This window comes from Monodelphis domestica, chromosome 5 (assembly GCF_027887165.1).
Source record: "Monodelphis domestica isolate mMonDom1 chromosome 5, mMonDom1.pri, whole genome shotgun sequence".
NCBI classification, from domain to species: domain Eukaryota; kingdom Metazoa; phylum Chordata; class Mammalia; order Didelphimorphia; family Didelphidae; genus Monodelphis; species Monodelphis domestica.
Window position 1 is genome coordinate 4,052,036 of NC_077231.1, and position 23,967 is coordinate 4,076,002.

Below are 23,967 nucleotides of genomic sequence, written 5' to 3' on the forward strand. Positions count from 1 at the left end.
GAGGGAGAGACAGAGAGAGACACAGAGAGAGAGAGACACACACACACACAGAGGAGACAGACAGAGAGAGAGAGACAGAGAGAGACAGAGACAGAGAGAGACCCAGAGAGAGGGGGAGACAGACAGAGGTGAAAGACAGAGACAGAGGGACAGTGAGCCAGAGAGGGAGAAAGGGGGAAAAGGAGTGGGGGGGAGAGAGACGGAGAGAGAGGCAGAGAGAGAGAGGGAGGGAGGAAGAAAAGAGAAATTCTCCAGGGAAAGAGAAAACTCCTCCAAAAAGAGCTTTGCAATGTTTCTGCCTAGGGGAGGGGGGTGGAAGGCCTACAAAAAAGTGGCAGAGGGCTCCCGAGGGCTCCCGAGGGCTCCCGCTTCCAGTAAGGCCCCGGGAGCAGGTCTGGAGCTATTTTGGGATTTAGTGTCCAAGCTCCCAGGCAGCTGTAGAACAGCCACCAAGCAAGTCAGAGCACGGGCCCAGCAGAGGAGGTAAGCCCAGTCTTCAGAAGCTTCTGCAGGGCAGCCGATTTCTCCTTTCCTCCATCATCTCAGCAGTAATGGGACCCCAAACTCAATAACCAAAGACCAACTAATAAAATGCTAGGTGAGCAAGCAGAGTCAGGAAGACCTGAGTTCAAATCCTACTCACTTTCACTTGGCTGTGTGACCCTGGGCAAATCATTTAAGCTCAGCCTCACTTTCCTCAGCTATAAAATGGAAATGATGAATCCCGGGGGAATTGACAGAATCAAATGAGATAAAATCAGGAAAGCGCTTTGCAAACAGAGCTAATGCCCCTGTTATAAGAAAGGCCAGAAGGCCAGCCTCTGTGACCACAGGTTCCTGGACACCCGACCAGGCACCCAGAACATTCACTGCAGAGGCCCCACGGAGCTCGGTGGCCACTGCATCCAGGTTCTGAGCAGAGATCCCAGCCATCCCTCCTCAACAGCTCCAGAGGGTCCTCCCCGTCCTTTGCCAGCCAGCAGACCTCCAATGATGCCCACTCTGCTTTTCCGAGGGACCATCACTCATTCGGCCAATATCTGCTAAGCTCTGGGGATACCAAGAGGTCCTCGAGGAGAGCCCCATCTAATGGAGTCCTTCCAAGTGGAACAAATCGGGACAGCCCTGAAGCTATGGAGAAACAGATGAGATGGAAGGGGAGGCCCCAGAGGGACCCTAGCACTGGGGCAAGGGAAAGGCTGGGAAAAGAGTTCCAAGGAATGAGTCAACCACAAAAACTTTAAATGAAACCCATGAGGCCATGAGACCATTTAGTCTAGGGGGAAACAAGGCTCTACCCCTCCAGAACCCCAAGGCTAGTTAGTGTTGGACTACAGGTTAGGACAGAATAGTAATATCAGAAGAGCTCCCAAATACCACCTCCTTTGATCCTCACAACCCCGAGTTGTTATTACCCCCATTTTACAGAGGCAGATGATAAAACAGGCTCCCATTGCCACTAATCTAGGGCTGGATTTGAACTCAGGTCTTCCTGCCTCAACTACTGGATAATAGGAAAGAGGACCCCAAGTTAAAGAAAGAATTAAATGCCACTCACTGTCTGTCCTCGGTCTAAGGCAGAGAAATGAAGCTAGAGAGAAAGAATCCTTCTCCTCCCTCTCAGCACCCCTGTGTGAAACTGTGATTCACTCCACCCTACTTATTCTTTAGAATTTTAGCCACCAGGAATGTAGACACCCCACTTAAGGATTAAGTGTGGGGGAGGATGGTCTATGACCGACATGTGCTAGCAAGTGACAAACCAGAAACAATCGACTGCCTCCTGGGTTTGCCAAAGTCAAGTTTAAGCCCACATTGGTACATGTAAGACACAGGAAGTGATGCGAAGAACTGTGTGGGAGAGATTCGGTTTGGATCAACACCTCACACCCCACACCAAGATAAATTCAAAATGGGTGAATGACTTGAACATAAAGAAGGAAACTATAAGCAAATTAGGAGAACACAGAATAGTTTACATGTCAGACCTGTCTGAAAGGAAAGACTTTAAAACCAAGCAAGAGCTAGAAAGAGTCACAAAATGTAAAATAAATAATTTTGACTACATCAAATTAAAAAGGTTTTGTACAAACAAAACCAATGCAACCAAAATGAGAAGGGAAGCAACAAACTGGGAAACAATCTTCATAAAAACCTCTGACAAAGGTTTAATTACTCAAATTTACAAAGAGCTAAATCAATTGTGCAAAGTCAAGCCATTCCCCGATTGATAAATGGGCAAGGGACATGGATAGGCAATTTTCAGATAAAGAAATCAAAACTATTAATAAGCACATGAAAAAGTGCTCTAAATCTCTTATAATCAGAGAGATGCAAATCAAAACAACTCTGAGGTATCCCCTCACACCTAGCAGATTGGCTAACATGACAGCAAAGGAAAGCAATGAATGCTGGAGGGGATGTGGCAAAATTAGGATATTAATGCATTGCTGGTGGAGTTGTGAATGGATCCAACCATTCTGGAGGGCAATCTGGAACTATTCCCAAAGGGTGCTAAAAGACTGTCTGCCATAGCAGACATAGCCATAGCACTGCTGGGTTTGTACCCCAAAGAGATAATAAGGAAAAAGACCTGTACAAGAACATTCATAGCTGCACTCTTTGTGGGGGCCAAAAATTGGAAAATGAGGGGCTGCCCTTCAATTGGGGAATGGCTGAACAAACTGTGGTATATGTTGGTGATGGAATACTATTGTGCTAAAAGGAACAATAAAGTGGAGGAGTTCCATGGAGACTGGAACAACCTCTAGGAAGTGATGCAGAGCGAGAGGAGCAGAGCCAGGAGAACATTGTACACAGAGACTGATACACTGTGGCACAATCAAATGTAATGGACTCCCCCATTGGTGGTAATGCAGTGATCCTGAATAACTCAGAGGGTTACAGGAGAAAAAACACTATCTACATCCAGAGGAAAAACTGTGGGAGTAAAAACACTAAAGAAAAACAAGTGTTTAATGACATGGGTCGAAGGGATATGGCTGGGGATGTAGACTCTAAATGAACTCTAAATGAACATCCTAATGCAAACACCAACAACACGGAAAGGGGTTCTGATCAAGAACCCATGCGATACCCAGTGAAACTGGGCATCAGCTATGGGAGGGGTGGTGGTGGTGGTGGAGAAGGAGAAATAGAAAATGATTTTAGTAACCAAGGAACAATGTTTGAAATTGAAAAAAAAATTAAAAATTAAAAAAATAAAATTTCGTGGTCACTTCCTGTGAAGTCTGTACCTTGGAACTTGACCGTGGAGGAGCTTGGCCTTAAGATCTGATTGCTTCCCCTTGGGTGAGTGAAAAGGCTGACTCCCTTTCCCTGGCTTTTTCTGGAGGCACCAGCCTCTGGAGAGGCCCCTCACCTTAGGCCTCGTATTAAATTTAATCCCTCTCCCCCCAACCCCCCCTCCTTGCTGTGGCCTCTGAATTCCTGCCTGGTTTAGACTAGGCCAGAGCAGCTAGCTAGCTCACTCTCTCTCTCTCTCCTTCCCCCCTCCTTAATTTCTTCCCTCTATTGTAAGTAAACTACCATAAAAGCCATTCTGACTTGAGTAATTCATTGGGATTTAAGTAATTAAATCCCTGGCCACCAACTCTCAAATATTCAGTCCAACCATAAATTTTACCCCTGACATGTGCTTCCCCAGGATGTACATTGTCTGGAAAGTAAGCTAGATTTCCTGATGGTATAGTCCCATTTTTAAAGAGTCCTACTAATGACCTGGATCTGAGAAGCAGAATATGGGGTAGACTACTCAGGAAATTTAGGATGAGAAGAGCAGGAAGGGGGCCCAATGGAGGGCTACACTGGTCCACAGGGAAGACCCAGAGGAAGGTCTCCCATGCACTGGGTAAGTCACACACAGAGGATTTATGAGGAGACATGGAGACAAACTAGAAAGGAAGAGAGAGCATGGATGGGCTGTTACCTGTACCAATGAAGGGATTACCCTTATCCATAAGCTCACAGAACCATTGGAAATACAGTCCCACATCTAACACCCTAGAGGGGAAATCTCTCTGGCTTCATAATGCCTACAGACCCCCTTGCAGAGTAAATATCTCTTGGAATTGCAGAAAGAATACTATACTTGGAAAGAACAGGATCCGAATCCTGGATCTGCCCCCTATTAGCTATGTGACCTTGGGTGAGGCACCTGCCTACTCTGAGCCTCATCAATCCATTAAATGGGTGAGTCTCAAGGGAAATGCTCAGAAAAAGGACAAACAAAAACATTAACCGGTCTTCATCTTGATTGTGATGCTATAATCACCCAAATCCTGGACTTTGGGTTCAAAACCAACTTTGGCTAGATCTATGGAGGCAACTTTGGGGAACAGACCAACTAAGTAAGAAATCAAAGGCTTTCAAACCTCCTGTCCAGGGCCTGAGGAACCCAAGGATACAAGTCACCAGAGGAATTGACAAGAACTGTGAAACTTGGCATAAAATGAGGTTTAGATCAACTTCTTGCACCAAATACCAGCCAGCACAACGAAAGCCAAATTGGATTCCCAAGTCAAACATAGAGGGTCATACCATAAGAAGACCAAGGACCCTTCTCAACGGAGACTGGAGGAAACTCTTAAACAAGCGAGGAACAGAGCAGACCACAAAAAAGGCAACTTTAACCACATAAACCTTGAGCGAGATTCTGTACAAAGAAAGTCGGCGAAAACAGAACCGTATGAGAAAGTTGGATGGGAAAGAAGGTGGCATCGAATATCAGGGTTAAGAGTCTGATAGCCACCATTGACACGGAATTGGCTCAAATATATAACACCGACAATCAATCCCATAGGAGAGCAAGGGATGTTAACAGTCTTCAAAAGAGGAATTACAAATGATCGATCACATGAAAACAAGATTCAAGTCTTTAATAAGATATGTGTCTATTAAAACAACCTTGGGCCTAGAGATGGAAGGTTCTGGGTTCCAATCTGGCTTCAGACACTTTTTTGCTACATGACCCTGAGCAAGTCACTTAACTCCCACTGCCTGGCCCTTACTGCTCTTCTGCCTAGGAATCAATAGACAGTATTGACTCTAAGATGGAAAGGAAGGAAGAGTTAAAAAAACAAACAAAAAGAACCCTGTAAGGTCACAATTCAATCCACTGAAAAGTGACTAAAAAGTCCCAAGAGTGTCCTCGGGGAGGACAGCAGAATCGGCTGACCGCACTCACTGGACCAGAGGTGAAAGCTCTTTGCTTCTGACGTTACGCTCTGAAATGCGCTGACCTGGGGCAAGCCTGAAGGGCGCGCCACCTGCCCATCGGTGGGCTTGGGGTTTGGGTTTCAGAAGGGTGTGCTTGCCCGCCCATGGCAGTGGGCTTGGCACGCTAATAAGAAATAGAGTCAAAACAGAAGAGAGGGCTGACGGGGGAACAATGGAGGGGAAAGGGTAAAACAGCCAACGAAGCTTCCACAAGCAGCGGGCTTAAAGAGATCCTGCCCCGTTTACCTCCAGGGAGGAAAAAGAGAAAATCCACCAACAGATTTACACACTCGGCGAGGCCTCGTCTATCTAATCTGCCCATTTTACAGGTAACTAAAGGGAAAATAAGCTTCCCGCCTTCTCTTGGCTTTCTGAGAGCCAAGCCCACTGCGCAGCTGCTCACAAGTGCTGGCGACACCGATCCGATCCGATCCGATCCGAAAGGGAGCGTTTGGGGCTTTCCAATCGGACGTCAGAGCGCTGGGGGGCTGCCTGGGGCCCCGCTAGCCCGAGCTCTTGCTTGGCACAGGGGCTGCCTGGTCTCCAACAGCTTCTCCGTCATCCCCTCGTGATCTAGGTCAGGGAGCTCCCTGGCTCTCCTTCCGCCCACTCTGCCTTGGGACAGTGCTGTGAATAGATTTCTGACCCCTCCCAGGGCTTTACTAATGTTATCTCACCGTAACAAGACCCTGGGAGGGGGGCGTACGGGTGAGGAAACCGAGGCAAACAGAGCCGAAGCGCCTTGCCCGGGATCGCAGTTCGGAGCGTCTGAGGCTGGATTTGAACACGGGTCTCCCTGACTAGATCTAGTACTCTGCTTTTTTTCCTTCTGAGGTTAACCTGCCTCCCGGATGCTCTGACACCTGATTCTCTGGTCCCGCCTGACAAACTCTTCACAATCCCCTCCGTGGCCGGTCAACCTGTCGTCTGAAAACGCACTGTCTGGTCTCTGCGCTAGCTACTGCAGTGGGAGGGAGCCCGGGACCTCGGGGGGGGGGGGGGTCCATCCCGCTTTTGGGCAGCGCCCATTCTCAGGAGGGAGCCTCCATGGGCCTCCTCATTCCGCAAAGCTTGGAGCTGGAGCCCTTCCGTCTTCTCTTCTCCAGTCCCTGGTATGGAAACTGAGGCACAGAGGGAGAAAGGAGCTCTAGTCCCTGGTGCTCTATTAGGAGCTAACACAGACCCAGAACAGGCATCTGGGGCCAGAGAGGGACAGTGCCTTGTCCAGAAGGGGCCACAGCTCTGAGCCCTGGAGAGGCAAGCTCGTCCCGCTCCTCCTTTTCCAGAAGCACAAACGGAGGCCGTCCTCCTCCGGAACAGCATCATGACAAGGATGGGGGTGCAGGAGGAAGGCAACAAGCATTTATTAAAAGACCTACTATGCGCCAAGTGCTATTAGATATAGTCTCAGCAGGTCCTCACAACAACCTCTGAGGTGGGTGCTGTTTTGCCCCCATGTCGCAGTGGAAGAAATGCAGGCAGAGACTGGCGAAGTGACTGGACCAAGGCAACAAGCAATGGAAGCTAGATTGGCACCCAGGTGGCGCGCACCGGTGCATCAAGGCGTGGAAGAGAAGAGGCAGGATCGCATCCTCCCTGGCAGAGACGAGGCGCCCTGAGGCCCCTGAGCTGCCCTGGCTCTCCATCCCGAAAGGCAGCTCCCCAAACAGGCAGGCCCTTATGGAGTTGGGGGGAGGAACGCCGGGGTCCTAGCTGATGGCGCATGTGGCCAGGGGCCCCTCCAGGCTCACGGCAGGGCGGTAGAGGGAGGAGATCCTGGAGCTTCAAACGCAGACTTCATTCTCCTACTGCACACGGGCCATCTTTGAGCTCTGGGTTCAAATCATCGACTCCGGAGCTGCCCCTTCCGCTTCGTGAGGCTCCCGCCTTCCCTCATCCCGAAAATGAGGAGGACAGACCGGAAGGGCGTCTGGGACGGCCCTGCCCGTATCCAGCGACTGGTCCAGACCCCAAAGGGAAGGCTCGAGGCCACTGGGGCCGGGGCGACAGTCCCTGGGGAGCCTGGGCCCTGGGGCAGCTGCCTAACTCCTTGAGACTCAGTTTCCTCGTCTGGATGCGGAGGGGCCGGGGTTCAGAGCCTCCGGTGGACCTGGAAACTAGGCTCTCGTGGGGGGCCTCCCCGCACCCCGATCCATTTGGTGGGTCCCTCCCGGCCTGCGGCCGGCCTCCTTGACTTGGGGCCGCCCGGGGCCTGCCAGCCCAAGGCTTCTTTTCTGGTTTTGACTTCACAGCTTTGAAATCGTTTCTTCTTCCCGTCCCACCGGACAACGTTTCGGTCTCCGCTCCGCGTTCTCGCCCAGAACTCCGATCCAGGCTCCACCCGAGGCCCCAAACACACAGCTGGCAGGGGAGGGCTTCAGTGCCCCCCCCGCCCCCCCCACCTTCCTCTGGCGAGAAAGCTGGCCCAGCAGACGTCCCAGAGCCGAGCAAGGGTGCCTGGGGGTCACCTTTATGGTCCCATGGAGGAGGGAGGACTAGACGGCCACCTCGGAGCTGTGGTGGGGGCGGAATTGGAACTCGGGGCCTCTCCCCGGGTTCCCATCCCTAGCGCCCCCCAAGCAGCCACTTATGGCGGGAATCTCGGACGGTCCCCAACGAACACCAGAGAAGCACTCCATGCCGTCCGTGCCCTCCAAGGGCTTCCGTCCTCCAGGGCCTCAGTGTGACCGTCTGTAAACCGCAGATGCGACACCCCTTCTCAGTCCCTCCCCAGAGAGATCCCAGACGAAGCGCCTCCTGGGGAACATGGCCGGGGCCGAACGAGGGGTGCCCGGGCTTGGCCCCCCCCCAGGACGTGCTTCAAAACTAGGAAGCCCAGAGGGTGGGAGCTGCAGTGACTCACCCTCCAGCCCGCTGAATGCCATCCCTGGCTCGGTGCCAGGCCCCGTCCTGCCAGCCTAGGGGACTGAGGCTGTGCCCTGGGCAGGGGGAGGGGGGAACCGCTCACCTGCTCGTGCCTCAGTCGGCCTCTGGGCCCAGGTCTTGCAAGGGGAGCAGGGAGGAAGCCAGGGGCTCCAGAAGGAAGGAACAGGCCCGAGGAGCAGAGGCTGGAACCCCGAACACCCACGACCCTCCTCCCCAAAGCTGCCTGGGATGAAAAAGCCCAAACTAAATCTGGGGTTCAGGCCCAATTCTGCCACTCATGAACCTGGGCAAGTTCCCTCCCTTCCATTTCTTTCAATTTTCTCTTCTACAAAAGAATGATTAGATGCTCCTCATTCTAAGCCCCCCAGCTCTGGCGCCCCTGTTCTAAGCTCCCCCCAGCTCTGGCGCCCCTGTTCTCAGGCCCCCCCAACTCTGGCGCCCCTGTTCTCAGGCCCCCCCAGCTCTGGCGCCCCTGTTCTCAGGCCCCCCCAGCTCTGGCACCCCCTGTTCTAAGCTCCCCCAGCTCTGGTGCCCCCTGTTCTCAGGCCCCCCCAGCTCTGGCGCCCCTGTTCTCAGGCCCCCCCAGCTCTGGCGCCCCTGTTCTAAGCTCCCCCCAGCTCTGGCGCCCCTGTTCTCAGGCCCCCCCAACTCTGGCGCCCCTGTTCTCAGGCCCCCCCAGCTCTGGCACCCCCTGTTCTAAGCTCCCCCAGCTCTGGTGCCCCCTGTTCTCAGGCCCCCCCAGCTCTGGCGCCCCTGTTCTCAGGCCCCCCCAGCTCTGGCACCCCCTGTTCTAAGCTCCCCCAGCTCTGGTGCCCCCTGTTCTCAGGCCCCCCCAGCTCTGGCGCCCCTGTTCTCAGGCCCCCCCAGCTCTGGCGCCTCTGTTCTCAGGCCCCCCCAGCTCTGGCGCCCCTGTTCTCAGGCCCCCCCAGCTCTGGTGCCCCCTGTTCTCAGGCCCCCCCAGCTCTGGCACCCCTTTTCTAAGCTCCCCCCAGCTCTGGCACCCCTGTTCTAAGCTCCCCCCAGCTCTGGCACCCCCTGTTCTAAGCTCCCCCAGCTCTGGTGCCCCCTGTTCTCAGGCCCCCCCAGCTCTGGCACCCCCTGTTCTAAGCTCCCCCAGCTCTGGTGCCCCCTGTTCTCAGGCCCCCCCAGCTCTGGCACCCCTGTTCTCAGGCCCCCCCAGCTCTGGCACCCCTGTTCTCAGGCCCCCCCAGCTCTGGCACCCCTGTTCTCAGGCCCCCCCAGCTCTGGCACCCCTGTTCTCAGGCCCCCCCAACTCTGGCGCCCCTGTTCTCAGGCCCCCCCAGCTCTGGCGCCCCTGTTCTCAGGCCCCCCCAGCTCTGGCACCCCCTGTTCTAAGCTCCCCCAGCTCTGGTGCCCCCTGTTCTCAGGCCCCCCCAGCTCTGGCGCCCCTGTTCTCAGGCCCCCCCAGCTCTGGCACCTCTGTTCTCAGGCCCCCCCAGCTCTGGCGCCCCTGTTCTCAGGCCCCCCCAGCTCTGGTGCCCCCTGTTCTCAGGCCCCCCCAGCTCTGGCACCCCTTTTCTAAGCTCCCCCCAGCTCTGGCACCCCTGTTCTAAGCTCCCCCCAGCTCTGGCACCCCCTGTTCTAAGCTCCCCCAGCTCTGGTGCCCCCTGTTCTCAGGCCCCCCCAGCTCTGGCACCCCCTGTTCTAAGCTCCCCCAGCTCTGGTGCCCCCTGTTCTCAGGCCCCCCCAGCTCTGGCACCCCTGTTCTCAGGCCCCCCCAGCTCTGGCACCCCTGTTCTCAGGCCCCCCCAGCTCTGGCACCCCTGTTCTCAGGCCCCCCCAGCTCTGGCACCCCTGTTCTCAGGCCCCCCCAACTCTGGCGCCCCTGTTCTCAGGCCCCCCCAGCTCTGGCGCCCCTGTTCTCAGGCCCCCCCAGCTCTGGCACCCCCTGTTCTAAGCTCCCCCAGCTCTGGTGCCCCCTGTTCTCAGGCCCCCCCAGCTCTGGCGCCCCTGTTCTCAGGCCCCCCCAGCTCTGGCACCTCTGTTCTCAGGCCCCCCCAGCTCTGGCGCCCCTGTTCTCAGGCCCCCCCAGCTCTGGTGCCCCCTGTTCTCAGGCCCCCCCAGCTCTGGCACCCCTTTTCTAAGCTCCCCCCAGCTCTGGCACCCCTGTTCTAAGCTCCCCCCAGCTCTGGCACCCCCTGTTCTAAGCTCCCCCAGCTCTGGTGCCCCCTGTTCTCAGGCCCCCCCAGCTCTGGCACCCCCTGTTCTAAGCTCCCCCAGCTCTGGTGCCCCCTGTTCTCAGGCCCCCCCAGCTCTGGCACCCCTGTTCTCAGGCCCCCCCAGCTCTGGCACCCCTGTTCTCAGGCCCCCCCAGCTCTGGCACCCCTGTTCTCAGGCCCCCCCAGCCCTGACATTCTCTGCCCCAAGTTTTTGCGCCAGGCACCACCCACTTCCCACCCTCAGACAGACTGAGCAGCGTCCGCCCGACTCCCGATCCAGGCCCCGAGCTGAGCCAGCAAAGCCAGGGAGCCCTGGGAAAGTCTGGCGGAGGGAGCTTTCCCAGGGCTCCTACCTCAGCACAAGCCGTGGCCCTGGGCGCCTCCAGGCCCCGACTTACTGGCAAGGTGGGCCCGGCAGCTTTGTCGGTGGGGCCTCGAATGAGCAGCGGCGAGCCGGGGCTGCCCCAGGTCCCTCCTGGGCTTCAGGGCTGCACCAGGCCTGATAAGGGCAAAGGCAGCCTCGCAGGACACACCCCGAGCCCCTGCCCTGCCTGGAGCCACTGCCAGCTTTCTCAAAGGTGGGAGAAAAGGGGGGCGCCGGGGGAGAAGCAAGTGCCAGGAAAGGCCTGGCCTGCCCTCCCAAGTCCCTTCACTCCTCCCCATGTTCCCCCTTTGCTTCAGCTTCCTCTAGTCCATGAGGAAGTTGGACAAGATAACTTCTAGATCTAGGGTCCTCTCTGGCCTCGGGATCATCCTCTGGAAGGGGAAGAAGTTGGAGGATGTGGCCCTTCCGTTCTGGATGGGGAATTGAGAGGTACCTCTCATTCGAGCTCCACACCCACGGGGGAAAGAGGTACTAGTATGCCTCCCGCCTCAGAGATGGGGAAACTGAGGCACAGAGATGGGGAAACTGAGGCACCACCCCAGGGCTGACTTCCTCCTCCCATTTCACAGAGGACCCTGAGCCTGCCAAGGACACTAAGTAACCAGAAAGGAGCCTGCGAGGATACACAGTATGAGCTGGTCTAATCGCCTCCTGGCAGGGAATACTTTGTGACTCTAAGCTGTGCCTGCAGATACAGCTAGGAAACCACCAAGCCCAGAAGGGAGGGCTTGCCCGCAAGGCGCACTGACTGGAGGAAAGGGAGCTGTGTGACCCTGGGTAAGTCACTTGGCCCCCACCGCCTGGGAACTGATACACAGGGTTCATTCTAAGATGGAAGGGAAGGGTTTGAAACAAAAGAGGAACAGGAAAGGGCTCAGGGGACAGAGCCAGGCAATCCTGGGTTCCCCTGCCGCCTCAGACGCTTCCTGGCAGGGTGACCCTGGGCAAGTCTCTTAACCCCCGGGCCTAGACCCAGCCACTCTTCTACTCTGGAGCCAATGGCCAGGAAGGGTTCTAAAATGGAAGCTCCAGGCTTTCTTTCAAGGGAGAGAGAAAATGGGGCAGGGAGGGGGCTGGAGGCACTAGCCCGGGGCCTGGCCCATGTGCAGGAGGGGCTTCCCCAAATGCTTGTTGGGTGATGGCCTCAGTGTTCCCCTCTGTAAAATGGGAAGGGCCCTCCCTGCTCTCCCTCCATGGAGGATCTCCCTGCCTAGGCAGGAAGGGGCCACACCGAGGGTTCCCAGAGCAGTTTCAAAGGGCTTTGTGTCTGGCGGACTTTGGGAGGGCAGGGCGGCTCCAGGCAACCAGAGGGGCCTCCATCTCCCCCCCCCCCCCAGGCCTGGGCATCCCAGCAGGGGTGGTTTCAGCACAAACAAAAGCTGGGCACACCCAAGCCCTTCCCAGGGCCCCTCCTTGGCTCTCCCCCAGACCCGGGCGCTGAGTCATCTAGTCTAGCCCTGGAGACTCCAAGAAAAAATGAAGCCCAGAAAGGAGGTCTACACATACCACCTCCTCGTAGCACAGAGGGGAAACTGAGGCCCAGGCAAGGAAGTGACTGGCCTAGGGTCACACATCACTTCAAGGTAGAGCACGGGGAGGGGGGCTAAAAAAATAACTGTTGGTCCCAACCAACGACACCTTCCCCGACGCCTGGCTGGCAAAGATCTCCGCCCTAAGGTGCTCCGGTTCTCCTTTGGAAGCCAGTTCCTGGGCCAACTGCTGGAAGAGGCCTTTGGAGAGCAAGTCCAGCGCCTGCTCCCAGGAAGAATCGGCTTTTAGGTCCGCAGGGGGGGCCTGGGCATGGGCAGATGCCGCAGGTCCGGGTACTGTCCAGACCGAGGACAGCTCACCCAATACGTAATCACAGACGGCCAACCTACAACATTTTAAAGCACGCCACCAGGGGGAAGCTGGGTGGCGCAGGGGATCGAGAGCCAGGTCCTGGGTTCCAATTTGGCCTCAGATACGTCCTAGCTGGGTGACCTTGGGCAAGTCACTTGGCCCCCATCTGCCTAGCCTTTTAGCTCTCCTGCCTAGGAACCAACACAGTTCTGACGCTGAGGCAGAAGAGAAGGGAAGCTCATTGCCGGGGAAGGGGCTAGTGGACCCCAGGGGGCTGTGTCTCCCCCAGAGACCCCCCTGCAGCAAGTGGCCCTCAATGAAAACAGCAGCTGACGAGGGGAAGAAGGGGGACTCCAAAGACCTGAGAAGTTCCTTTGCATCTGCGGGAGGAAGTGGGGCCTGCCCAGGCCTGAGAGGGAGCCAAGTAGAGACCCGGGCATAACCCATGGACCCTGGGAACCTGAGACTGTAAACTGAGGAAAGCCCTCCGGGATGGCTGAGCCACGAGGGATGGATGCCAGGGGAGGAAGGTGATGCCGGGCGTGCAATGTGAGAAGAGGCAGAACAGGAAACAGTCAGAAAGGGCCGCTTTGTTATTGTCCCCATTTCTCAGATTTCCAGGGGAAATGGGGGCAGGGCAGAGGGGCTCTGCTGGGAGGCCTCCCGCACTCCCCCCAAGAAGGGCCAGATCCAGAGGGAAAGTCACCGAGCCTGAAGTTGAGGCAGAGTCTCCAGGCACCACGCCCGGCGCTCAGCCCCGCCTCCCTGTGGAGAGCAACTGAGGCAGGCACCTGAGCCGGCTGGATTCTCTGGGCTCTGTCAAGTCCATCTCGGGCTCATTTTACAGAAGAAGAAACTGAGGCCAGCGGCCTTGGCTGGCTCGCGCAGGGCCCCTGCCTAGCTGCCCGGAAGCAGGCAATGCTGCAGCAGGGGGGCTGCAGGCAGGGGCTTACAGTCCAGCCGCCTCTGCTCCGGGCTGCATCGGCTCCCCGGGCCTCAGTTTCCTCCCGCGGAGAGGAAGGTGGCTGTTGGGCAAGATGGCCTCCGGGGGCCCCCTGGAGGGCGGCATAGGTGCCCCGAGAGGAAGCAGTCCAAGAGGCCGCTCGGGCCGGGCCGGGCCGGGCCAGGCAGCTAAGAATAGCGGCCGCCGGGGCGGAGGCCAGCCGTGCCAGGAGGCCGCCTCTCCTCCGGAAGCCGGGGATCCCCTCCCCCGGTCCCCGGGCTCCGAGCGGCACGGCCAAGGCTCGCCCGCCGCACAAAGCTGCCTCGCAGGCCTCCGGGAAGCCGGCTTCTCGGACAAGCTACCTCCCCCTCTCCCGGACTCAGTTTCCTCGGAGCCAGCTTGGGCGTGACGGAGCCGCCCCCACCCAGCCCCCACCTCCGGCCAGCAGGCCGGCACGCAGCGGAGCCTGGCGTGCCTGGGCGGGGCTGGCAGCACGGAAGGGCCCCGGCAGGGCCACAGCACGGAGCCAAGCCTCTCCGCCCCTACCTCCGGGGCTCCCCTACCGTGCTCAGCTGGCTCCCCATGGTGCCGCCGATCCGTGCCCCACCGCTCCCGGCCGCGCACTGCCGCCAGGGCTGCCGGCCCCTCCCGTCCCGCCCCGGCCCCGCCCCCAAGGGGCGGGTCCCCGAGGCCGGCGCTCCCCAACTTTAATACGGGGGCCTGAGCTTCCCGGGGGTCCGCGGTCCCTCCCAAGGGCCCGCCCCCACGTGTAAGCTGAATAATGGCGAGGGGCTGCAGCCGGCGGCGATTCCCAGGCGCCCGGAGCCCAGGCCGCCCCGCACCCTTCCTAGGGCTGGAGGCGGGCCGGGGTCTTGTACTGGCCTCCCGTCCGCATTTGGGCCGTCACTGGGCCTGGCCAGGCTGTGCCCTCCCTGCGGCCTGGAACTCTAGATTGGACCTGCCAACCCTGGACCGGCCCTTGGCCCCCCATCAGCCCGGAGGCCTGTTCCGCTCCCAAGAAAGCCGGCCTTCCCAGCGGCCTGGGCCTCAGCTCTCCCGCCTGGGTAGTGGGCCATCGGGCGCAACAACAAGCCCATGAGCACTGCTGTGCCCATTTCACAGATCAGGAGGCCTGGAGCTGGGCCTGAGGGCAAGGGAGCTGCTTCTGCTCTCTGGCTCAGTGTGCCCCGGATTGAGCTGAATGTGCATCACTTCCTTAGTCCTGATGATGCCCAGAACCCTCAACTCCCCCGCTTGGAAGCATTGGCTCACTGCTGAGGTCATCAGCCATCCCCTGGCTGGAGGTTGCCCCCCGGAGCCTCTTCCCATCACAGTGGCACAGTATCTCCCAGCAGCAGGGCCTGGGGCTGTAGGGTCTGAGAGTCAGAGCCAGGGGAAACTTAGAAGACCTCTAGCCCAAGCCCTTCATCCTACATATGGAAACTGAGGCTCAGGGAGGTCACACAGGTGGTAAGAGTAGCAGAGGCAGGATTTGAACCCATCACCCCATTCTCCCTCTATCCTCAATCTAGTTCTGACCACTTTTCTTAAACCTTTACTTCTGCCTTCGAATCCAAGGCAGAGGAGCAGTAAGGGCTGGGCAATAGGGGTTAAGTGACTTGCCCAGGGTCACCCAGCCAGGAAGCGTCTGAGGCCACATTTGAACCCAGGACCTCCGCTCTGGTCCCTAGGCCTGGCTCTCCATCCACTGAGTCACCCAGCTGCCATTTGGAGCACTTTTCATTGGTCATTTCTTTCTGCCTTTGAGAACTCTCTTTTGACTTCCTTTGGGGAAGAGCAGCTGCGTTTTGGAAGTCCCAGGCCAGGCTACCCGCTGGCAAGGCTGGCCTCTCCCTCTGAGGTCCCTTGGGAACCTGCCTGTCATCCAGTTGGGGAAGTGGCCCTCCCAGCCGGGCATCCTCTGATGGCCATCCGTGCCTGAGAGCGGAGAGACTACGATGTTCCCAGAAGGCCGTAGGCGGCCAGGAGGCCCCAGAGCATCTGCAGGGGGCAGAGGGCCTCCGGGGGTCTTCCCGAGCATGGGAGGAGACGCACCCTGATGGTCTGCATTGGTCAGCTCCTTGGGCCTCAGTTTTCAGACGGGGACCTCTAGGACCCTCGAAGCCTGCCCCAGTGCCTCTGCCAGGAATCCCCCCAAGCCGCTGGCTGGAGCCAAGACAAGGCAGCCCCCGAATTTTACAGGGGAGGAAAGTGTGTGCCAGGATGTGCAGTGACCCAGGCAGAGCCCACTGGGCTGAGCAAATATTAGAAACAGCCTCCAGGAACTTTGTTTTGACAACTTGCTTCCCTAGTCAACCTCTGCATGGCTCTGGGAAGAGTCTGGAGGCTTCCACTGAGTTGCCAAAAGAATCCAAGGCACCCAAATATTAGGAATCCCTGGTCTGGCCCTAAGAGGGCCGTCAGAGGCTGTCTGAACTCACTCCCCAGACGGAGAGATTCTCCTTCCACGAGGCCAGAAGGGGGGAAATGATGACCCCCAAACCATACTAGTAGTAAATAACAGAACCAAGATTTGAACTCAGGTCCTCTGACCCCAAATCCATTGTTTTTTCCTAAGATGGTGTTGCTTTTGACTAAGAATCCCTTCTATAACATTCCCAATATGAAGTCCTCCAGCCACCACTCGATGGGGAGCTCACCACCTTACAAGGCAATCCATGCTACTTTGGGACCACTCTAATCATTAGGAAGCTTTACCTTCTGGGGTCTGGTTTCTGCCTCGACCTCTCTACAATTCCCCCTCCATCCCTTAGTGTACCTATATTGCCAATTCTGCCTTCCAGGGCCAAAGAGAGCAAAGGGTACCCTGACTCCTAATCCTGTTCTGTACCCTGCCCCCTGCCCCACTCCCCCCCTCCCCTCCCAGGGCTGGGCACAGTCTCCAAGCTGCCCCCACTCTTCCTGGGTTTCTTCCAGGCCTGCTACGGTTACTCCGCCCGGCCCAGCTTCCCCTAAGGATGGTAAGAAATAGACCAAAGGAGAGAGGGAGGCAGGCGGGCCGGCCATCCCCAAGGCGGCGAAAGAGGAAGCCAGCCATAGGGCACGTGGAGCCTGGGTCAGGCTGGAAGGAACAAGGAGGTCCCAGAAAGAGAGCAGCCCCCAGCTGTGGTGGCACTTGGATCCCACCTGGGCACAATGCAAGGCCACCATCCGGGGAATGGTAGAATACGCCACCTCTTGGGAGAGAAGATCTTCAGACAAAATTCGGTCCAAACTTGACTCCTCTGGACTTGTATTTGGGAAGTTTATAAGCTCCTCTGGCTGGAGGTGGGGGAACCTCAGAGGCCATCTCGTCCAACTGCCTACATGTACAAAGGGGGAAACCAAGGCCCAAGATCACAGAGAATTCCTTTCCCAGCATCCCATGCAGAACCCAAGCATAAGGCTTTGCACTTCTCCCTCACTGTATCTCATCTACTACTTTTTCAGTCCAGTGACCCAAAGTCACAAGATCTCTTTGGATCCTGACTGTGTGGGAATAGCTCTCCCTCCCAGTCTGCTGCCATGTGTAGATGGGCACGCTATTTATGCCTTTATCCAAATGACTGACAAATACATTAAACAGCACAGAGCTAGGCACAGATCCCTGAGACACTCCACTGGAGGGAGGCCTCCTCCTTCAGAGCTGACCCTGAATCTCTCTAAAACAATTCTCGAGCATTATCTCTACTGGGGATAATCTGGAAGGCTTTCCAATAGGATCAAGGGTGAAACCGGAATCCCCAACATCATGACTCTTAATCAATACCGTATCAGAAATGCTAGCTGGAGCAATAAGAATAGAAAAAGAAATAGGAGGAATTAGACTAGGCAATGAGGAACCGACTCTCACTCTGTGCAGATGATGTGATGGTGAACGTAGAGAATCCTAGAGAATCAGTGGAAATAATTAACAACTTCTCAAAGAATAGGGTGGTGGATCCGTGGAATCAATTAGGTACCCAAAACAGAAGAGGAGATAACCATAACAATTAAGATCCAAGCTTTGGGGGCAAGAACTCATTATTGGACAAACACTGCTGGGGAAAATGGCAAGTAATATGGCAGAAACAAAGTATAAAACAGCATCTTACACCATAAGATAAGGTCCAGATGGATGCGTGATTTAGATATAAAGGGTGATACCATAAGTAAATTAACTTAAAGTGTTTAAAAAAATTTTAATGGCTTACCAGTCAGGTCTATGGTAAGAGGAGAAATTTATTACCAAGGCAGAGAGAGAGAGATCTCTCCAAACTCCAAAGTGTTATCTCACACCAATATGACAGTAAAGGAAAGTAATCAATGTTGGAGGGGATGTGGCAAAATTGGGGCACTAATGCAAGGCTGGTGAAGTTGTGAGCTGATCCAGCCATTCTAGAGGGCAATTTAAAGCCCCAAAGGGTTTTTAATTCGTGTACACCCTTGACGGAGCAATAGCACTACCAGACCTGTGTCCCCAAAATATGAAAAAAAGGAGAAAAGTTCAGATAGGAAATAGGAAGGAGGAGAGTGAGAATATTACTATAATATCTTATAGCTCTACCTAAAATCCCATTCCTAACTAAAATTTCCAAAAAACCCTAAATCTAACTGTCTTCGAGGGCAGGGTCTTCTGCCTGCCAGAACAGGCCTATCTTAACTACACTACTCCTATCTGGAAAATATATTCCCTAACTACTTGCCTAAGCTAAGCAATAAACTTTAATCTCCTACAACCTCCTTAAGTCAGTTTTCTCAATCCAAACTGTCAGAAGTCAACTGTCAGTTCCTCTTGACTGAGAGAGACCAACACAAAACTCCTGCTCTCTAGGAAGCCAGAGAAAAGGAGCCCTTAAACTCTCAGTGATACTCCATGTATAAGATACTTGTCTCCCAAGTAACAGAATCTTTAGTTCTATGCTAACTCTTACATAGAAATGTTTCTGTTCCTGCCTCCTTTCTGCCTCTTAAAGAGACAGAGGGAGAGATTAAGAAACTCCTTTTGCCAGTTTGAATGGAGCATGGAGTTCCTGAAAGAGGATAATATGCAATAAGCCTGAGGAAAGGAGCCAATAACCAGATTGTGAAGTGCTTTAAAAGCCAAAGAGAGGTGGTTCAGTGCAGTGAAAATCACAGCTTTGAACCCAGAGTGAACTACTTAATTTTTATACTAGCCCAAAGGTGCTCTCTTTTTTCCCTCTTTTTTTTTTATTTGAGCATTTCTAAACATTATTCACTGGAGACAAAGCTCATTTTCTCTCCCCCCCCCCCCACCTCTCCCATAGCTGACATGCAATTCCACTGGGTATCACATGTGTCCTTGATTCGAACCCATTTCCATGTTGTTGATATTTGCATTAGAGTGTTCATTTAGAGTCTCTCCTCAGTCATATCCCCTCAACCCCTGTAGTCAAGCTGTTGCTTTTCCTCGGTGTTTTTACTCCCACAGTTTGTCCTCTGCTTTTGACATTGCACACCTTTGCACAGGCTTTCCCAGATGCCTGGAATGGTCTCAATCATCATCTCTACCATATAGAAATTCTATCTTCCTGCAAAACTCAGCTAAAATACCATCTCCTATAGGAGGTCTATCCTGATTTCTTTCCTTCTCTCCATCCTCAACTACCTGCAATGATTAAATGTTTCCTTTCCCCCTAGAAATTGCTTTGTTATTACTTTACATATACTTAGATACTTATACATTATGTTTAGATGTATCATATGTACAATGCATACATTGTGTACAGATGTATTTGCATCATACATACATTGTGTTTAGATGTATTCTATGTACAATATATATGTTATATTGTATTATATTTATAATGTATACATTGCCTAGCTGTCTAGATGAAGACGAGAAGACAAAGAATAAAGAAGTCATCAGAAGAGGAAAAAAAAGAAAGAAACTCCTTTTAACAATTGATAGCAACTCTTTTTTGCTGGCAAAGAGCCAGAAATTGAGGGGATGCCCTTCAGTTGGGGGACGGCTGAACAAGCCGTAGTATATGCTCTTAATGGAACACCGTTGTTCTATAAGAAATGGTGAGCAGGAGGATTTCATAAAAACTTCAGAATGTTTACATGGACTGATGCAAAGTGAAATAAGCAGAACCAGAACATTGTACACAGTGACAGGAATACTGCCTGATGATCCCTTGTGAATGACTTAGCTATTCTCAGCCACACAAAGATCTAAGACAATTCCATAGGACTCATGACAAAGAGTGCTTTCCACCTCCAGAGAGGGAACTCATGAAATCCAAATGTGGATTTTTCATTTTGTTTTCTTCATTTTTCATATCTTCTTCCACAATATGACCAATGTGGAAATGTTTTGCGTAATCATGCAAGTATAACTTCGATCAAATTGCTGACCATCTTAAGGGGGGGAGACCATAGGGAGGAGGGAAAAAATGACCAGCATGAATGCCTCGCTCACTTAAATAAACAAAACCCGGAGTCAGAAAGATAAGAGTAAAGAGGCAGTAGTTTATTCTTTTCCTCATGAGAAAGGCAGATGCCCAAATGGCAAATGCAATGCCTAGGCACAAAAACAGACATTTTATGGACTCCTAATGTGAGGCTCCTCTCCCTCTCCTCTGTCCAGCCCCTGCCTGGGCCTAAACTTACAATCTAATCACATGGAGTCTAGTCAGGGTAGATGAGGCACAGGAAAAGTGTCCTGTTAATTCTTTTTTTTTAAACCCTTAACTTCCGTCTTAGAATCAATATTCTGTATTGGTTCCCAGGCAGAAGAGTGGTAAGGACTAGGCAATGGGAATTAAGTGACTTGCCCAGGGTCACAAAGATAGGATGTGTCTGAGCCAAGATTTGAACTCAGGATCTCTCATTTCTAGGCCTGGCTCTCCATCCACTAAGCTACCCAGATGACCTCTCATGTCAACATTCTTTTTTTTTTTACTGATCAAGACTGCTTCCATATTATTAATATTTGCAATAGAGTGATTGTTTAGAGTCTACATTCCCAATCAAATCCCTATTGACTCATGTGATCAGGCCATTGTTTTCCTTCTGGGTTTCTACTCCCATAGTTCTTTCTCTGGATGTGGAGAGTTTCTTTCTCCTAAGTCCCTCAGGAGTGTCCTGGGTCACTGCATTGCTGCTAGTAGAGAAGTCCATTACATTCGATTGTACCACAATGTATCAATCTCTGTGTACAATGTTCTCCTGGTTCTGCTCCTCTCGCTCTGCATCACTTCCTGGAGGTCGTTCCAGTTCACATGGAATCCCTCCAGTTCATCATTCCTTTGAGCACAATAGGATTCCATCACCAACATAGACCACAATTTGTTCAGCCATTTCCCAATTGAAGGGCATCCCCCTATATTCCAATTTTTGGCTACCACAAAGAGTGCAGCTATGAATATTCTTGTAAAAGTCTTTTTCCTTATTATCTCTTTGGGGTACAAACCCAGCAGTGCTATGGCTGGATCAAAGGTCAGACAGTCTTTTATCACCCTTTGGGCATAGTTCCAAATTGCCCTCCAGAAAGGTTGGATCCATTCACAACTCCACCAGCAATGTATTAGCATGTTAACATTCTTAAGAGATAAGGAAGTGTTGACTTGGAAAAGCACAGAACCACTGAAGTAATCAGAAAAACCAACTTTTTAATCAGGAAAGAGACAGGTCAACCAACACAGAGCCCAGCACTAAATGCCAGAGTAACAACTTTGGGCCTCTGAGGACAATATCTCTGAGAGAATCACGGAGCTAGGTGATGATTCTCCAAAGAAAAACCTGGAGACTTATATACCTTTGGGGAATTAAGTGCAGCAAACATACACTGGCAGTTTGGGAAAGAGGCTGGATGGAGCCAGAGGCTGCGGTATCAGCTTTACTTACAATGGATACAAAAGGATGGTTCCTCTGCAGGTGCTGGTCTTCTGGGGAATGGATCTCTGATACCATGGGGAAACTTCTAAGACCAAAAGGGTGATTGAGGATTTGAGCATTTCTATTATTCCTATTCAGGATACTTCATGGAGGCTTGGAGATCCCTTATTCAGCCCAAGATAAAGTCAGTTTGGGACTTCCCTTAAAGGCACCTTCTCAAGGGAAATGGGTAAACTTGGGGCTTCCAGAATTCACAATGACAGAAGCAACCGAGTTGTTTATTGTCCTCGAACCAGGGGCTTTTGTCCACTTTCCCAGGCTTGTCCCTGAATCTTCTAGATAAGGTAACAAACTAGCTTTTCACATCCTCCTCTCAATCCATCTGGGGGCCTCAGCCCCAAGAATGTGGAGGGGGGGTGCAAGCTGAATGCGCACTCTGAGAATAGCACACTCAGCTCCATCTCATACGTAATTGGGAAAAAAGAAAACTTTCTGTTTTTCAAAAATATATAGAATAGAAGTATTGCTGTTGTTGGGAAAGTGCCTCAGAACCATCTCTTCCATCTAGCCGCTTGCCAAATTCTAGCCCAGAATTTTCAATTTTACCCCCACGTGCCAAGAATAGCCTCCTCAGTTAACCATTATTTAATATTGAACTAGAAAAAAAATTGAAGGGATCAAATCAAAATAGGCAATGAAGAAACTAAGCTCTCGCTCTTTGCAGATGCTGTGATGGTCTACCTAGAGAATCCAAGAGAAACAACCAAAAAGCTACTGGAAACAATCAACAAAGTGAGCAAAGTTGCAGGATTCAGAACAAACCCACGTAAGTCATCAGCATTTCTATATATCCCCAACCCAGTTCAGCAGCAAGAATTGGAAAGAGAAATTCTATTTAAAATCATCGGAGACAATATAAAATACTTGGGAATCTCTCTGCCGAGACAAATACAGAAATACCAGGAACACAACAAAAAACACTCTCCACACAATTAAAACTAGATCTAAATGTTTGAAAAGCATTAACTGCTCATGGGTAGTGTCAACTAGAAAAAACGCAGAACTATTAAATAGTCAGAATCACTCTTTAATCAAGGGAAAAGGGGTTGTGGGACAACAGAGCTGCTTCCCAAGACTGCACAGAGTCAAGATGCCCTGGTCACCAGCCCCTGGGAGTGCCACAGACTGAGAATGGACAGGGAGGAACAAAAGAACTTGGGGAACCTATATACCACTCTAGATGGCCTGGGGGGTTTAGGATTAGAGGGACAGTTGATTGACTTTACAATGGTAAGAAAGGAAAATGAGGAGTTCTAGACAGGAATAACAGTGAGGAGCTGATGCCCTACAATGGACACAAAAGGGAAAGACTCAGCCCAGGGCTGGGTCACCTTGGTCATGGACCTTAGCCCAGGGGGAGAAACCATTGGGACAAAAGGGATGCTTAATATTGGATGGGATTAGCTGTTCCCACCCAAAGGACCAGGAAGTTCACTGTCTGGTGAAGAGGAACCTTCTCTCAGGGGGAAACCTCTCCGGTGACAAGGTCAAAACCGGGGGTTTCTACACTCTAAATAAACTGGGGATCTCTAGATTTCCATGTTGACAGTAGGATGAGCTAACATAATAAAAATGACCATCCTACCCAAACTAATTTACTTATTTAGTGCCATACCCATTGAACTACCCAAAAACTTTTTTACTGAATTAGGAAAAAAACATAACAAAGTTCATTTGGAGGAACAAAAGATCAAGGATATGCAGGGAAATAATGAAAAAAAAATACAAAGGAAGGGGGCCTTGCTGTCCCAGATCTCAAACTATATTACAAAGCAGCAGTCATCAAAAGAATTTGGTACTGGCTAAGAGACAGAAAGGAGGATCAGTGGAATAGACTTGGGGTATGCGGCCTCAGCAAGACAGTCTATGACAAGCCCAAAGAGCCCAGCTTTTGGGATAAGAACCTGTCAACTGGGTTTTTGGGGAACCCAAGTTTGCCCTTACCCCTTTGGAACTTGCCTTGAGGGGAGTCCCAGACTGACCTAGTTTCAGACTGAACAATAGACCTTAAAGTACTCAATGATCCCAGTTTAGGTGGGACTAGTAGACATAATCAAACGTTAAATACCCTTTATGTCTTAGAAGTTTCTTCCATTGTATCAAAGTCCTCTTCCAGGTAGCCCAGCCCTTAGCTTTAGTATCCACTCTAAAGCATCATCCTCTCCCTGATAATCCTGTCTAGGACTTCCCATTTCCTTGTAGCCATTGTAAAGCCAACCAGTCATACTTCCTCGGCTTTAGTTCCCCAAAAGGTATATAAGATCCCTGTGTTCTATTGGAGGTGATTCTCTCAGAGACACTGCAACCAGAGCCCTGGAGCCCTTGACTCCATGTGGTTTTTAAGTGCTTGACTATATGTGGCAGCAGAATATTGAGCATGTCTCTAGTACTGATTAAAGATTTGGTTTTATGACTACTTTAGTGGTTCCATAGTTTTCCAAGTTGATAAACCCACTATTTGACAAAAACTGCTGGGAAAATTGGAAAACAGTCTGGCCAAAATTAGATTTAGATCAACATTTCACACCCTATACGAAGATAAATTTATAACGGGTGAATGACTCAAATAATAAAGAGAGAAATTATAAGCA

At 52.6% G+C, this 23,967-nt stretch overlaps 1 protein-coding gene across 2 annotated transcripts in view; it reads right to left on the minus strand.

Moving 5' to 3' along the window:
• The window catches only part of LOC100031988 (NADH-cytochrome b5 reductase 3), a 29,373-nt gene extending 15,223 nt beyond the window's left edge, over positions 1–14,150 (minus strand). Inside the window, exon 1 of one of the 2 annotated variants that reach the window (XM_056797477.1) lies at positions 14,038–14,150. In XM_056797477.1, coding sequence (XP_056653455.1) covers positions 14,038–14,058 — 21 coding nt within the window. In that variant the 5' untranslated portion in view covers positions 14,059–14,150. Of the gene's footprint in view, positions 1–10,702; positions 10,726–14,037 lie in introns of those variants that run through there. The other variant, XM_056797478.1, reaches the window with a different exon arrangement.
• Between the last annotated feature and the right edge of the window lie 9,817 nt (positions 14,151–23,967).